The sequence below is a fragment of the Perognathus longimembris genome, chromosome 2, assembly GCF_023159225.1.
Source record: "Perognathus longimembris pacificus isolate PPM17 chromosome 2, ASM2315922v1, whole genome shotgun sequence".
Lineage (NCBI taxonomy): Eukaryota > Metazoa > Chordata > Mammalia > Rodentia > Heteromyidae > Perognathus > Perognathus longimembris.
The window spans coordinates 2548673-2563209 of record NC_063162.1 but is presented as its reverse complement, the minus strand read 5'-3'; the positions used below and the strand labels follow the sequence as shown (position 1 = coordinate 2563209).

At 59.2% G+C, this 14537-nt stretch overlaps 1 protein-coding gene across 8 annotated transcripts in view; it reads right to left on the bottom strand.

The window, feature by feature from the left end:
- Positions 1–9768: 9768 nt before the first annotated feature.
- Positions 9769–14537, bottom strand: part of Ebf3 (EBF transcription factor 3) — a 113791-nt gene continuing 109022 nt past the window's right edge. For 2 of the 8 annotated variants that reach the window (XM_048338021.1, XM_048338022.1), the window contains exons 14-17: positions 13846–14034; positions 13273–13470; positions 12320–12432; positions 9769–11468 (exon numbers count right to left, since the gene is read on the bottom strand). In XM_048338021.1, the coding sequence (XP_048193978.1) occupies positions 11451–11468; positions 12320–12432; positions 13273–13470; positions 13846–14034 (518 nt within the window). In that variant the 3' untranslated portion in view covers positions 9769–11450. The remainder of the gene's footprint in view (positions 11469–12319; positions 12433–13272; positions 13471–13845; positions 14035–14537) is intronic. The other 6 variants (XM_048338024.1, XM_048338026.1, XM_048338023.1 and 3 more) reach the window with 3 other exon arrangements.

Genomic DNA, 14537 nt, shown 5'->3' with positions numbered 1-14537 from the left:
ACGCAGACAGTGCACAGCCCGTCATCAGCAGGGTGCCGGGGGGCCCGTATTCCAGGAACCCACCCCCCAGCCCGCAGAGCGCGGTGGAGACAAAGAAAACTTGCCTGGCCGCGCCCTGCCCCATAAATAATTGTCCAGGCCCGGTGACAGCAGCTGCGCGCCCGGCCGCGGCCCGCCCGCCCCCGCCCGCCCGCGACCTCTGGCTCCGTGGGAGCGGGACGGCCGCCCGCGATCTGCGGCTCCGCGAGGGCCTGGTTATGGGATGGTATTGACAAGGCATTTATAAATATTTAATCTTCACATTAAAAGTATGGGACAGAAGAACCATTAGTAGTTGACAATAAAAAGGCTTTCTCGGCCGGCCGCGGGGGCAGGGCTTGATCGGGTTAGATGACAGCGCTGTAAGTTGGAAAAATGTAAATGAGTGTTTCCCGAGACAGCTACCGCCCAGACCCCACGGTGGTGGGTCTAAACCAGAGCCGTCGATTCCGCCGGGCCTGGGCAAAGTACAGCCATCCGTACAAAACAAAATGGATGGCTTATTTATGTCCAGTGCCATTAAGAATGGAGGAGAAAAGTTCAGCCAGGATAAGAAGCTTAAATCTTGATTTTCCTCTTCCCCCTTTCAAAAAAAAGAATGGATTCCTTGCATTGTAAATTATCCGGCCCCTGTCTTGGGCTTGGCAGCTACTCCGGGCCGGAATGGACGTTGCATAATCTTAAATATTGATTCTCGCGAGGCCTCCCTCACCGCGCAGGCCGCGCGACCGGCTCTCCGGCGCGGTTCGTCCAGGAGGCCCCCCTCGGGCGTAGCTCACGCCCGACGCCCCTGCCGTGGACAACGGCATCCATTCTGATTAGAAAGTTCCAGAGAAAGAGCAGCAGCGAGGACCACGTCTCCGTCACGGGAGCCGGTCCACCCCGGCCGCCCTCACTCCTGCCCGCCCTCCCCTCCAGCTTGCGGGGCGCGGAAAGCCCGTCGCCCCCTCATCCCCGCCGGGAGAGCTGCCCTGCCAGTCGGGGATCCCTCTGGACCGCGGGGTGGGTGGGAGGCGCCGTGGAGGGGCCCTGGGTTCCCACGATGCACTGCACGGAACACCGAGAGCTGGCGGAGGCAGCCCGCCCCCCTCCCCCGCCCCCGGCCAAGGCGGTGACACACGTGAGGCTCGCTTTCCTAAAGCGGGGCTACCCGTCCATTCGCAGCCTCCCCCCCCCCCCCCCGCAAACACAGACACGAGGAAGGCCGGGGTTGGGGAGAATGAAGAGTCCAGTAGGGGTGAAACGAGCCATTCCTCACCCCCCCCCCACGTCCCCTGGCACACAGATGGTTCACGGGGGAGGAAAACACCAATGCCACCCCGGCCCCGTGCCCCTCCACCGCCCCCCCCGCCCGCGTTCCTCCCCCCTCCCCCCCCCCACCCGCGCTCTCTCCCCCTCCGCCCCCCCCCCCACCCGCGCTCCCTCCCCCCTCCCCCCCCCCGCCCGCGCTCCTCCCCCCCAAGCCCAGCTGCCAAGGACCTCGACGCCGCTTCCGTGTCTGACGGAAGCAAACCAGGCGCCAAGTGTTTCCTTGGTTTGGCAACGTGTGGTCCGATTTCCTGAAATGCAGTGGATTCTTTTTCAGTCCTTTGCGGCTCCGTTTCATTTTCTATGACCGAACCAGTCCACCCCGGGGACCCGCCGGGGTGCTGCCACCCCGCCGACGCACTCTCTTGGTCCGGTGTTTAAAAGGCCTTCCTCCAAAAGATCGTTCTAGTTACTCCAGCTTAGTGACCGGAAATGGCTGCTATGGTCTGCCCAACAAAGCCAGGTGCTTCTCCCAGGGAGAGGGTCATTCCCCCACAGGGGGGCCCTGCTCTGTCCCCCACGGGGGGGCCCCTGCTCTGTCCCCCACAGGGGGGCCCTGCCCTCTCCCCCACGGGGGGGCCCTGCTCTGTCCCCCACAGGGGGCCCCTGCTCTGTCCCCCACAGGGGGGGCCCTGCCCTCTCCCCACAGGGGGGCCCCTGCCCTGTCCCCCACAGGGGGGCCCTGCCCTCTCCCCACAGGGGGGCCCCTGCTCTGTCCCGTGGAGGCAGGATGAGGGGCGGAGTCCACGGCTGCACACACGACCGCAGGAGCTTCGCGCCCAGACCCCGGAGAAGCGGCGTTCTGTGCCCTGAAAGCTGCCGGCCCCAGAGACGAAGGCCGCCTGGTGGCCAGGGGCTTGTGGGGCAGGACCGGGCTGCCCTCTGGGGGTCGGGGAGTGGCTGCGTGCTGTCTGAACGAGGCGTGGGCCGGTGGCCGCAGCTCAGTCGCAGAGCGGGGCCCTGTCCCTGGGGGCGCCCCTAAGATCAGCCTCGCCCACCCCACCCGCCGCCTGCGCTGGGAGTGGGGACCCCCAGAGCCTCGCCTCCCCGCGGCTTTCGTGTCCCCTGGCCTGGAAGACCGCTCGCAGCCGCCCTTCCCGGCCTGAGTGCCGATCGCTTCGCCTTCTCCCCCGGCAGGGGTGGCAGTGGGGCCGGGGGGGGGGGGGTCTCGTTAACTCCGTCCCTCCCCTCCGCCTCTACTTTCCCGACACGACCCGGCGGCCCCCGCACGCGCAGGCTCTCCCCCGCCATTTACAAAGCAGCAGCAGCAGCAGCAGCGCTGCCGGCGGCTTCCCGACGTCGGGGCCGCGTCGGCGTCTCCAGCCCCGTCCTCGGGGCCTGCGCCTCCCCGGCTGCTCCAGCGACCCCCGGCGGGAGCCGCCGGCCGCCGTGATTTACGGCCCCGGGTTTCACGAGTTCTCCATAACTTCCTCGTTAGAAACTTATTTTTGTCAAGGAGACGCTTTAGCCGCCCATAAAACCCGCCTTGCAGTCGAAATTCCTCGGGAGCCCATCCAGACGCTTCATTTCATTTCCCTGCTTCTCCGTCTCTTCCTTAGTTTGCCCACGTGGAGAGACCTTGGCCGGCGGAGACGAGGCCGTCGATGGCCACCGGGTCGGTGTTCCTCCGTCGTGGGCTCTCCCGGGCTTTGCAGCAGGCCTCCGCCGCCCAGCCGGCTTGTCCCAGCCCCGAGGTGACAGGAACACAGCTGGCTGTCATCTCCCAAGGTCCCTGCTCCACGGAGGGGAGCCGGAGCGGGTCTGAGAGCCCCACGCCCCCACCCTCTGCGGTCTGCCATCTTCCCCGCCCTTCCTGGACAGGTGCCGGCCGGCTCTCCTGCAAGCCCGGCTGCGTGAACTCGCCTCCGGCCCTGGCCGACGCCCATCGACGGGGATCCTGCGGCAGCCTCTCCCCGCGCCCGCCTCCCTGGCGCCGTCGGGGGATGGTGACAGTGGCCTTCGGCGTGCGGGTCTCCCGCTCCCCTCGGGACAGCCAGCAGAGCCGCTGCCCCCAGACCGGGGCCACTGCACAGGGACAAGGGGCCACCGATGACGTAGCACTGGGCACGGGGCCCCCTGCGGAGGGGGGCTGGAACCTCCCGCGGCCACAGGAGAGCGAGGACGCCGTGCCAGCTCCCCCGGCGGCCCAGCCGGGAGGAGGGCAGACGGAGACCCGGGGCGGGGGGGGGGGGGGGGGGGGGGGGGAGAGGCGGGAACCTCAGCCTCCCACCGTGTTCGTGAGGGGAAGCAGCCTTCCTCCTGTGCCAGCGTTTCCTGACCATCCACTTAGGTTCCCCCCGGGTTGCTCTTTCCCCGTCGGGCCCCCTCCCCGGCAGCCACGGATCTGCGTGGGGAAGGGCGGCTGCTTTGCAGGGCCGTGTGTGCGTCGCGGGGTGTGTGCCGGTTGCCGGTGCTGAGAGTGCCCCCCGCCCCCCCACCGCGTCCCCCCCTGCCCCGCCCCGCCGGGGGTGTGGGGACAGCCCGTCTGGGCCTTTTCCCGCCGTGGACCCCACCTTTCCCCAGTGCCTGGCCGCCTGGCCCCTCTCGCGTCTGGGGCGGCGTCCTCTCCTAAGCAGAATGCGAGCGTCCTTATCAACTCCGGTCTGTCTGTCCGTCTTCCTTCCTTTGAGGCTGCGCTCTGTGTCTCGGTTAACAAACCTTGGCCTATCCGAGACGTTGTAAAGGTATTTTCCTAGGTTCCCCCCACACACAAGAATATAATTTGAGCGTTTGTGGCTAGTTTTACTATCAAATTATTTTTGTTGCATGGTATAACATAAGAATTCAGGGAGTTTCCTTGTATGGCCACCCCGTTGCTTTAGGAAGGTTGTTTTGTTTTCCTAACTTGCATCGGCACCTTGTCAAGATTGTGATGGTTGTGTATCTGTAAGTCTTTCTCTGGACTCTCGTTCTGTAGCTACTGCGCTGTCGCTGCTTTTACACTGGTACTACACCAGTGTCTTAGTTGCTGTAGCCTTTAATAGGTGTAGGACTTTTGAGATTTTCCATGTCATCTTGAGCCTGTTATGCGTTTTACAGAGAAGTTGTCCACATGGTCAGCGTGGTCAGCATCTGAGTCGGGTTCTTCTTCCATTTCCTGTTCTCGCCTACATTGGTCTTTTTTCCATGACCAGCTTTGGGCTTTGTTGACCCCGGTGACCGCTCCAGGCTGACTCTCCGTGAGCTTGGTCCCTCCCCACAGGTCTACGCCTAGGTGAAGGGCTGCACTGGCCCTGCCTTCCACACCTCCCTTCCACACCTCCCTTCCACACCTCCCTTCCAGGGTCTCTGCTGCCTCTGGACCTTCGCACGTGCTGTCTTCGCGGCTTGGGAAGCTCAGCCCCTCTGCTTTGCTTTAACTCATAATCAGTCTCCAAGGGAACCAATATGTAGTTTCTAGAAGAAAGCTTCCCTGTTCCTCTGACACCTCGCCCCATTTCTGCTTCTGGCGGAGGCTGAGGATGGGCCTGGGCCTCTGTTTCCTCAAGCGCTCCCCACTTGCGCCCACACTTAGCCCGGCGGCCCCGTCCTGATAGGAGGGAAGCATCCCGCCCAGCCGCTCTCCGCTTAGCAACTGGATCAAATCGATTCCAAAGCATAGGAAACAAAGAGGGTTTTTTAAGGACATTTTTCAAAGATTCTTGAGAAAGGTTTGCCCTTGTGGGAATAAAAATATATTGTTTAAAACTACAGGAATTATCGGTAGAGGGTACGGGGTGGGAGTACCCAAAAAGGTCAGAAGAAGGGAATTAAAACAGAAAAGGAATTTAGAAACTAATAATGGGTATTTTAAATCAGCAGGAAAGATGAGCTGACTATTTAGCACATGGTCTGGGGATAATTTGCTCCCTGTCTGGAAAAAAATAAAATTAAATCTCTCCTCATCTCAGATATAAATTAAACCCTGGAGAGATGAAAGAACTAAAGGTTAAAACTATGAAAACTACAAAGTGCTACAGTGAGATGGAAGGTGATTTTGTTTTTCCGTCCGGGATGGAGCTGGTCACCCTTCACGGGGGAGGCGGCCTGCCGGTGTCCCGGGTTGCGGGAGGGGGGCAGGGGGCCCCCCACGCTCGGAGGAGGTGTGGCAACAGGTAGTCAGACCAGGGCAGCACCCCGAGTTAGAGAGCATCCAAGACAACTCAGCCCGTGTGTGGGGGGGGGGGGGGAGGAGGGGGAGGGGGGAGGAGGAGCACTGATGCGCACTGTGCTGGCAGTGAGCACCGCAGGAGAAGGGCCGGGCCGGCGGGGGCAGCGGGAGGCGGGGGCAGCGACAGCGGCGGGCAGAGCTTCCGTGGAGCCGCGTGGAGCCGCGTGGCGGGGCCGGGCTGGCCTGCTTTGTGTACGGCCCTAGTCCCCGCCTCTGAAACGTACCTGACATCTACCAGCCATGACACACAGGCGCGCACACGCGTGTGCACGCGCCCGGCCGCACGCACGCACCCACGTGAGTACGGTGCGTGCAACACGCCGCACGTGTGTTCGTTAAATGGTGCTCAGACATGAATGGCACAAACACTCGCCGCTGGGCCCGGGCCGGCGTCTGGCCTGGCGTCGGTCAGAGCTCCCACGCCGCCCCCGACCTCCAGCCCCGGAAGCCCGTTCACCTCACAACCGGGAACTCTGGGAGCCTCCTGCCCCTCGCGCCCCCCCCCCCCCCGCTTTCCGTCGATGACCTCGGCTCCTCCAGGTGCTGAATGCACAGTCACTCGCTCTCTCGTGACAGAGCTCTTCTGCTCAGGGCGGCCCTCCAGCACTCTGGGCCACAGCGCACTTCTGGTTCGGGTTTGGTGGTGGTTAACTGGGGGTGAAGGTTCCACGGAGCTTCCCACGGGGTGGGCCGGGACCTGTGAGCCTCGATTCCAGCCTCCTAGGCTGCCAGGCGCGAGCCAGCAGCGCCGGGTGCCCTGTCACGTGTGCTGTGTGGTAACCGAGCGAGTGGGTTTCGCTGGCACGTGGCCTTCGCATGTAGTACGTTGTCATCAGAGTCGCCTCTCCTCTTGATCTCCCTTTCCTCATCCGCATCCCGCATCCCCCCCCGCCCCCGGGAACACTTGTGTGGCAGGGAGAGCACTCTTCAGAACACGCGTCCGATGGCAGGGGGAGGTAGATACTGACGGTGCCTCGGAGTGTTCTGGAGCAAGGCTCTCCTGAGCTCCCAACCTGTGCTGGACAAACCAGTGTCCATTTAGAGTCTGACCAGGTGTCCTGGTCACACTTGGTGCCTCCAACCTCCCACCCCACCCCCCTAAAGAGGGCTCGTTCCTCTATTCTCGATCATCTTTTATTTCCTGAGTCTGTGGGAGGAGCAAAGGCACCGCTCACGCGGGGGGGGGGGGGCGGGGGGGGACTATGCACGAATCCTCCGGGGTCCAGAGCTATCCCTGATCCGCCGAAGAGACCTGGGCTCACCTGTCCCCGGGCTGGGGGGTGCGGGGGTGCTATGTCCACCCTCGTTCCCGCCCCAGAACGGCAACTGGCTCCCGGTGACACCTGTGGCTCTACATGGGGACATGACAAATGACCAAAAAATCAATTTGTAATCTGATTGGAGGGTTTTGATTTCCTCTGATGAGTTCAAATTTCATTAAAAGCAACCTTATTCCAACATAAAAGGAATCCTTGAAGGATAAAACAGGGGATTGTCTCCCTGAGTATAAAGCACCCCAACTCCTTTGTGTGATTTATTCATGGCATTAATTGTGCGGGCCCACCGTGGTGTCCGCTGGCAGCTGGGTCCTTATCAGGGCCTGGGATCGCGGGGCGGGCTCAGAGCACAAGGACTCGCATTCAAAACGCGCTCTCTGGCATATTGACACTTCAGTTATCAACAAACCTTTGTATCTGCGGCGAGGGAGTCTGCAGCTCCCGGGGCCACAAGAAGCCACAAATCAGTGCGGGCAGCAGAGCCTCTCTGCATTCTCCTAATTGTATGTATTCTCTGGGAAAAAAAAAATCATCACGGCCCCTTGTCTTGATGAGAAATTGACATTTTCTGAGGACTTCTTTGGGGGCTCGAGGAGGGGAGATAAGGCTGGGGTTGTTTTCATGGAGGGTAGCCTTTCTTCCCTTTCAGGGGCCTCTTTATTGCTCTCGTTGACCGACTTGATGAGTATGGATTTCACGAGGTCTTTTTCAGCATTTGAACTATAAAAGGTTCAGAATGACACCACCCCTTATAGACAAAAGATAACCTTGCCCTTTGAATATATTGATTCTTTATTAACTAGGCTGTTTAATGCAATGAAATGAAGCATTAGATTGAAGCCCATTTCAAGTGCTTTGAATACTCTTTAAAAGCTTGAAAGACCTTAAAAGGTGGCCTGACAATAACGCATGCATTTGGAGAGAATGCCGCGCGCACTTAGGACTGAAACCCAAGCGTCAAGCGTCTTCTCTCTGCCCCGGTTCGGGGGCCTCGGTTCTGAGGAGTGGCGCTCGGAGGGCCGGCGAGGGGGCAGGCGGGGGTGGGGGGGGCGGGCAGGGCGGGCTGGGGGACACCCTGACCCCAGACTCGGGGATGGGGCGGCCAGCGGTGGGCCCGGACCAGCCCGTACCCCGCAACTGCTTTCTTCACTGCCTCTTTAATGGCGGAACCTGACTGTCACCGAGGGAGGGAAAAAAAGGTATTCATGAGTTTCTTTGTGTTTTGAATAATTGTTTCCTGTTTTGCTCAGCAGAACAAGTAATTAAGACGACATTTGTGAGTACTAATTTAGATCACACTTATGTGGATGTGTTACAAAGCTGCAAGCCAAAACACGCAAAGCAGGCTGCCATTGAGGGGAACATGGAAACGCCCCGTGAACGGGAAACGCGCGGGGAGACTGGCAAGAGCTGGGTGAACCCGAACCCGCCCCCACCCCGAGGACCAGCCCGTGGGGCGTAGCCGCGCTAGGTGCGGTCCCAGGCCCGGCCAGGGCCCGGGGCGGGGGGGGGGGGCAGTCAGCCCAGCCGGCGGGAGCCCCGGGGGCCAGGGGTCTGCTGGCCACCAAGGGCGCCCGTGACGGGCTCTCGCGGCCCGGTTCTCGCCACGTGGGGCACAGCGATGGAGACGGGCCGCCGGGGGCCAAAGCCAGCATGGCGGCTCTCCACCTGTTGCGGTCTGCGTCCCCGGAGGGGCGGGGGCGGGGGGACTACCACTCCATCCATCAGGTTATGACTACAATGCTTCCTGGACGTCACCCTCCCCTTGTCCTTCCCCTGCCCTCCCTCCCCTCCCACCCCCACCACAAGCCACCCCCGCCACGTTTCCCAGCGCAAGGAGGACGGTGGCTGGTGGCGCTCGCTCGCAAGGGGTGGTTCCGGTCTCGGCCAAGACCCAACTCTGGAGCCCAGGATGGAGAAATAAACCCCCAAGGGCACGCTCGCGTGAGTTTAGTCATTTTAATAATCAAAACAGATAAGATTACCAAAAGTGAAATTCACAGACGAGAAATACTTTAATTAAATATTGTGTAAAATGAACATTTTTATACAGTTAAATATCTGAAAAATGTACAGATAAAACAATCTTATTGTAGGGTCTTTGACAGCAAAAAATCTACCGTTGAAGCGAGACAGTAAAGCGATGAAGGCGCAGACGCAGGGAGCCGCCACCGCCGGGCGCCGCCGAGGGGGGGCTGGGCTCGGCTCGTGCGCAATCCTGTTTCCCCCTCAATCCCTTACTTAGACAAAATAAAACGGAGGCGACTTAGTTCCAAAGTGACTTCTCAGGCTTTTCCACGTAGCTAAGACTCGTCAGCCGCCACAGAGCCGGGCGCGAGCTGCCGACCGCCGGGACGTTCTGCTTATCTTACTGAGCTCCTTAAATGAGCGTTCTCTAAATTGTACGTTTATTTTTGTAAAAAAAAAAAAAAAAAAAGAAAAGAAAAGAAAGTGGGTTTTTTTTTTAAGTCCCTCCTTTTCTTTTTAAAATTTGATTTCTGCTGCAGGTTGAAAAATGCTTGTTGTGCTGAGACTGGAAAGCATTTAATGCAAAAGAAAACAAAACAAAAACCTCCGACCCTTTTGGTCTCGCTGCGGTTTGGCACTAACAGGCACAGTATCTGAAGGAGGTCACTGCAGCGTGGGACGCTCGGACAGTGCTGTTGGATCTGACCACGGAAAAATGCATTGGAAAAAAAGAAAAAAAAATACATATTAGAAACCAGCAGTGATTTAGAGTTCCCCTGAAATCTCAGGATCCAAGGTGGACCAGAGCAGATTCAGGGAGCAGCAGAGACAGGCTGGACTGAGAAAGGAGGTTTGTGCTTCTGTGTTGCGTGTGTGCGCGTGCGTGCGTGTGTACGTTTTACATCGTAAGTCTCCAGATGAACTATTGATCAACGATCGTAGAGTGAGCCTGTGATAAAATAGCACAGAAGTTCTTCAAAGAAGTCCACTTTTAAGGCATCAGAGAAGTTAATGTGGCAAACGTTTTAATTAAAACATCGGAAGTAAATTTTATTTTAAACTTTAGGCCTCTGAATTTTTCCAGTAAACACAGTTCAGCTATGTGGCAAAGTCATGGGTGGCAGCTAAAATGACTTTTTACATTCTACGAAAACAAACAAAAACAAAAACAAATATAAAAACAAATACATAAAATAAGGACACAGCCCCAGACGACGTCCCCCCCCCCCAGGGCCGCTTCACATCATGCACGGAATCTACGAAGGTTCGTCACAGCCGGTGGCACCGTGTTCTTTTGACTATACAACAGACATTTTTTTTTCTCAAAAGTATTTGTTCAGATAACTTAAAAATAATATAAAAATAAACAATGAATTTGACTTTTCCTCAAAATAAAAAAAAAAGAAGGATGGAAAGTCTAAACAATAGCAAATATCGGAAGTACACGTGAAATGCAAGGACGATGGTTCGTTTGAACGAAACGGAGAGAGAGACAGTTCCTGGCTTCCGCGTGGCCCGGCGCCTCCACACCGGGCCCCGGCCAGAAACCAATACGGACAAGGAAAAGAAAAAGGTGGGTAAACCAATGTACAAAATCTCAAAGATAAATACAATATTTATAATTGATATGTTACAAAGTAAAGTCCTTTAAGCAACTGTAAGTGTTCATGGAAAAGTTAAGCGTTGGATGACAACCGTTTCATCCCTCACAGGACGCGTGAGGGATAAAACTCATTTTTCTAAATATTTAAGTGGATCTGAAAAAAATTCAAGACAAGTGTATAAATATTTAGCTACAACTTTGGCAAAATCACAAAAGTCTACAATTTTATAACCACATACAAAACACATTAGGGAAGAAGGATCTAGAAGTCAAAAGGACAATTTCTGGTACAAGAAACATAGACCTCACAGTAGCCTAAGAATGCAATAGTATACAGTGCTAGCAAAAGTTGAAAAAATGTGGCAGATCGCACTTGCTTACAGGAAGCTCTTAGCAGTGGGAGAATATTGGAACCAACAGACAGTAGCATCTTTTCTCTGTCAGTGTGCTTGTTGAAGGCAAGAGATTCAATATCAAAGTTACAATTTCTAGCTACAATAAGTTACAAAGTTTCATTTCGTTAAGATGAAGTTAAGCAATGAGAAGCCCTCCCTCCCTGCCACCCTAGATTCTCCTCCACACACCCCATCCTTCCTTCCGGGTTGATGGCTCATACCTCCTTGGCCCCCCAGCTTCACCACAAAAAAATATTTCACATTATAGAGAAGAGATACACAACCATTGTGAATCTAAGGATGAGTACAGAAAAATGTCCGGAGGCATTTTCCTCAGTGTTTTTCATGGTCATTAAAATGGTGCATTCACGAAGTTTCTCCCCACACGGATAGCACGGACTAGACAGCCAAGACGGAGTCAGAAACTTTATACAAAATAGGCGTCGCTTTGTTTTCCTTATTCTTCGGGACTGAGAAATGTGAAAATATGAGAAAAGTTCAGTCAATAAAATGGAATTGTTCGTGAAGAAGTTGGGTCGTTCGCATGTTGATTCTTAAGAGTTTAAATAAAATCTTTGCACAGAGTCTCTCGTGGCGTCTCGACGGCCGCCGACTGTGAAGACGCCCGAGCGTCCACGCGAGACGCGCGTCCCCTGAAGTCCGTCCTTGCGGGTGCTGGGAAGGGGGGCGAGCCCCTCACATGGGCGGCACTACCAGCCCAGACATAGCTGCAAGACAGAAGCGAGAGCTCGGTCACCGCGGGCCGGCCGGCCGCACGCGCCCCCTCCTCGCACGGGGCCCGGGGGCTCTGGCTGGGCCCGCCGGGGGCGGCCACCTCCCGGGGCGGGGGGCCTCTCACCCCCCCCGGCCCCCCTCCGGGGCCTCTGCGGCCGGGAGGGGCGGGGGCCCTGCGCTGCTCTCCTCCGGAAAGACCCAGCTCCCGGGCGCCGTCGCGGGCCCGGAGCCGGCCCGGAGGCCTCGCTCCCGCTCCCCGCGCGGCCTCGCCCGCGTCCCCTCTGCCCCGGGCCCGGCTCCCAGCCGCAGCGTAAGGGTGAGTCAGGGCCCCGCCACGCGGGCGGCCGGGCCCGGGCCACGCGGCAGCGCCCGCTGCCGGGCCGCTCGCCCTCTCCTCGGAGGCCCGGCGACTTCGCACCCAGTACCCAACGCCTCCTGGTAGGAATGCAATTTTCCATCTTTTTAACTCTAGTGTTGTTTCGTTTTTGCCAGCACGATCATCGTCGTTAATTTATGTATCCCATATTAATACATTTGTTCATGTACTGATGTGAGCTTCAATTTCCCAGTCCATTAATTTCCACAATATTAATTTATCTCCGACTCACCGTTACAGCTTTATGGTTTGGAAGGCCCGTGTGTACGCGCCACTCGGGTGGCGCCACCTTGCCAGCGTCAGTGCCGCGTCCACGGACGCCCGGCCCCTGTCTGCCTGCCCGCTAAGCCGCTCCCGCCTGGAGCCCAGCGGCGGCTCCCAGGCCCGGCCGCAGCGCCCGGGGCCCGGCTGACCCCTCAGACACTGACAGGTGTGGTGAAGACAATTATTAGTGCAAATCACGGATACCTTTCCAGTTCCTTTTTTGAGCATTAGTTCATCAAAGTGAAATATGCCACCGACTTCACAAAAGGGCCAGTTTGTCTTCTCCACGGCCACGTCCTCGGCACCCAGCAGAGAGCCTGGCACATAGTAGGCGCTCAGTAAATACTGGTTCAATGGAGTCATGGTTTTAAAGGAGAAACTGGATTTGGCTTTCACTGGGCAGAGCATCGAGCAAAGGTGGTGTCTGCGAGCGGCCGGGCGACGGCCGTGGGCCCGGGGTGCCTGCGGACGCGGCGCCTCGGGGCCGGTCTCGAGCTCACGCGGCGGGGGGCGCCCCGCGGCCTTTCGCCGCCATGCCAGAGGGGCGGGGCACCGGGCGGCCCCCTCTGCGCCCCCCACGCCCCGGGGACAGCCCTTCCCGCTCGGGGTTGAAAGCGATCATTCAAAAAAACAAAAACAACGCTAAACCTGAGTCCCCGTCCGGAGACAGGCCGCCCGCCACGCCCGTCCACAGCCCCCCCCCCCCGCCCCCCAGCACGTTCGGGGGCAAACGGGCCGGCAGACTCGCCTCCTGGCGAATCCGGGGACCAAGGGCAGAGTGTACGACGGGCTCCCCGAGGCTCCCCGTGGCACGGTGACGGCCACGCCCACCCCGAGGCCGCGTGACCGCCTCGCGGGCCGCCCTGGGCGGGGCTGGACCCGGCCGGCTCACCGGGACCCTGCCTATTTCCGCGGGCGGCCCCCTCGGGGGTCCGGGGGACTCTACGGCGGGGCGCCGGGCCGCGGAGAAAGGCTGGGCCGGGCAGACGGCCCGAGGCGGCGTCTGGAACTTGCCGGGGCTCAAGGGCGGGGCGCTGGGCAGGCCTGACGGGGCGGGCGGGGCGGCGGAGGGCCGGCGGAGGGCATGCGACACCGCGAGCCTCCGAGGAGACGGAGAAGGCGCCGGAAGGGCCGAGGGCCCGCCGCGCCGCCCTCACCTTGCAGTCCGTTCCCGTTGGCGCTGGTGCAGGAGGGGGGCGGCGAGGCTTGGGGCCGGACCACGGGCGCGAAGGCGCTCTTCTGTTTCACTGCGGAGATGACATTGGCAGGTGAGAATGAGAAAATGCCGTGTGTGCTGCTACAGTTTGAAGGGAGGGTGACCGAAGAGGCTGCCATGGTGGGGCTGGACGGCACTACTGCAACAAAGCAAACACGGTCAGCGCGCGCGGGGCCGTGGCCGGCGGGCACCTCGGCGGGGCGGGGGGGCCTCGCCCGGCTGGGGGAGGGGCCACACACAAGACATGACATGCTCTGGCTCGGCCACCCTGGGCAGCAGGCAAACGCGTTTCCCTTCCGTTCGCGGCCCCGTGGGGTGGGGGGGACGGCAGCGGGCGGGGCCTGTGGGGGGGGGCGCGGGGGGTCAGTGCGGTCGTCGCCGGCCGCCCAGCCTCTGGGGCCACCCTTCCTTTAATCCAGTAGCTCACACCACAGAACACCCAAGCAAGGCACACACTCGACTTTGCAGTGAATATGAATCTGCGTGATGACGTGTGACAAAAACAGACACTTACTGCCGTAGGGAGAGTTAGCGGAGGAGCCATTAAGAAATCCAGGCGAGCCAGGGACCCCTAGATTGGCCATGGCGCCACTTCCATATCCATTCATGCTAGTGCTCACTGTGTTGTAATTGGACTGCTGGGGTGTGCTGCTGGGTACGTATCCTCGCGGGGACACGCTGCTTGTATTGCGACTGTAGCCGACTGTTAAAATCCCCCCCCGGCCAAAAATATCGTTATTATCAGCGACAGACACTGGGGGGGGGAGGTTCCCCGAGAATCTCTATCATCTACTAAACACTGCGAGTTGACCTCGGGCTTCCGCTCGGCCTCCGCCTCTGCCATCTCAGACCTTGGCACGCGAGCCCCAGCGCGCGGCCGGCCGGAGCGGAGCGCGCGCGCGTCCGCCTCGCCGTGGGCGCCTCCCACGCGTCTCCTTAGGAGCGATTGTCGGCGGCTTGGGTTCCTGCCTGTCCCTCCAACCCCCAACGCCCTGGTCTTTCGGCTTCCGCACGCCCTCAGCCGCCGTGGCTGACGGGGGGGGGGGGGGAGGCTGGTGTGTGGCCGGAACGTCCCTGCAAAGGCTTCTAGGGGTGCTTTGTCTTTAAGGCTTCTATTCCCGCAGAGTGTGGGTGCGTGGGAGCCAAGGTGAGGTGCAGGGCAGAGCTCGGAGATGGCTGGCCGTGACGTTGGCGAAAGAATGGACT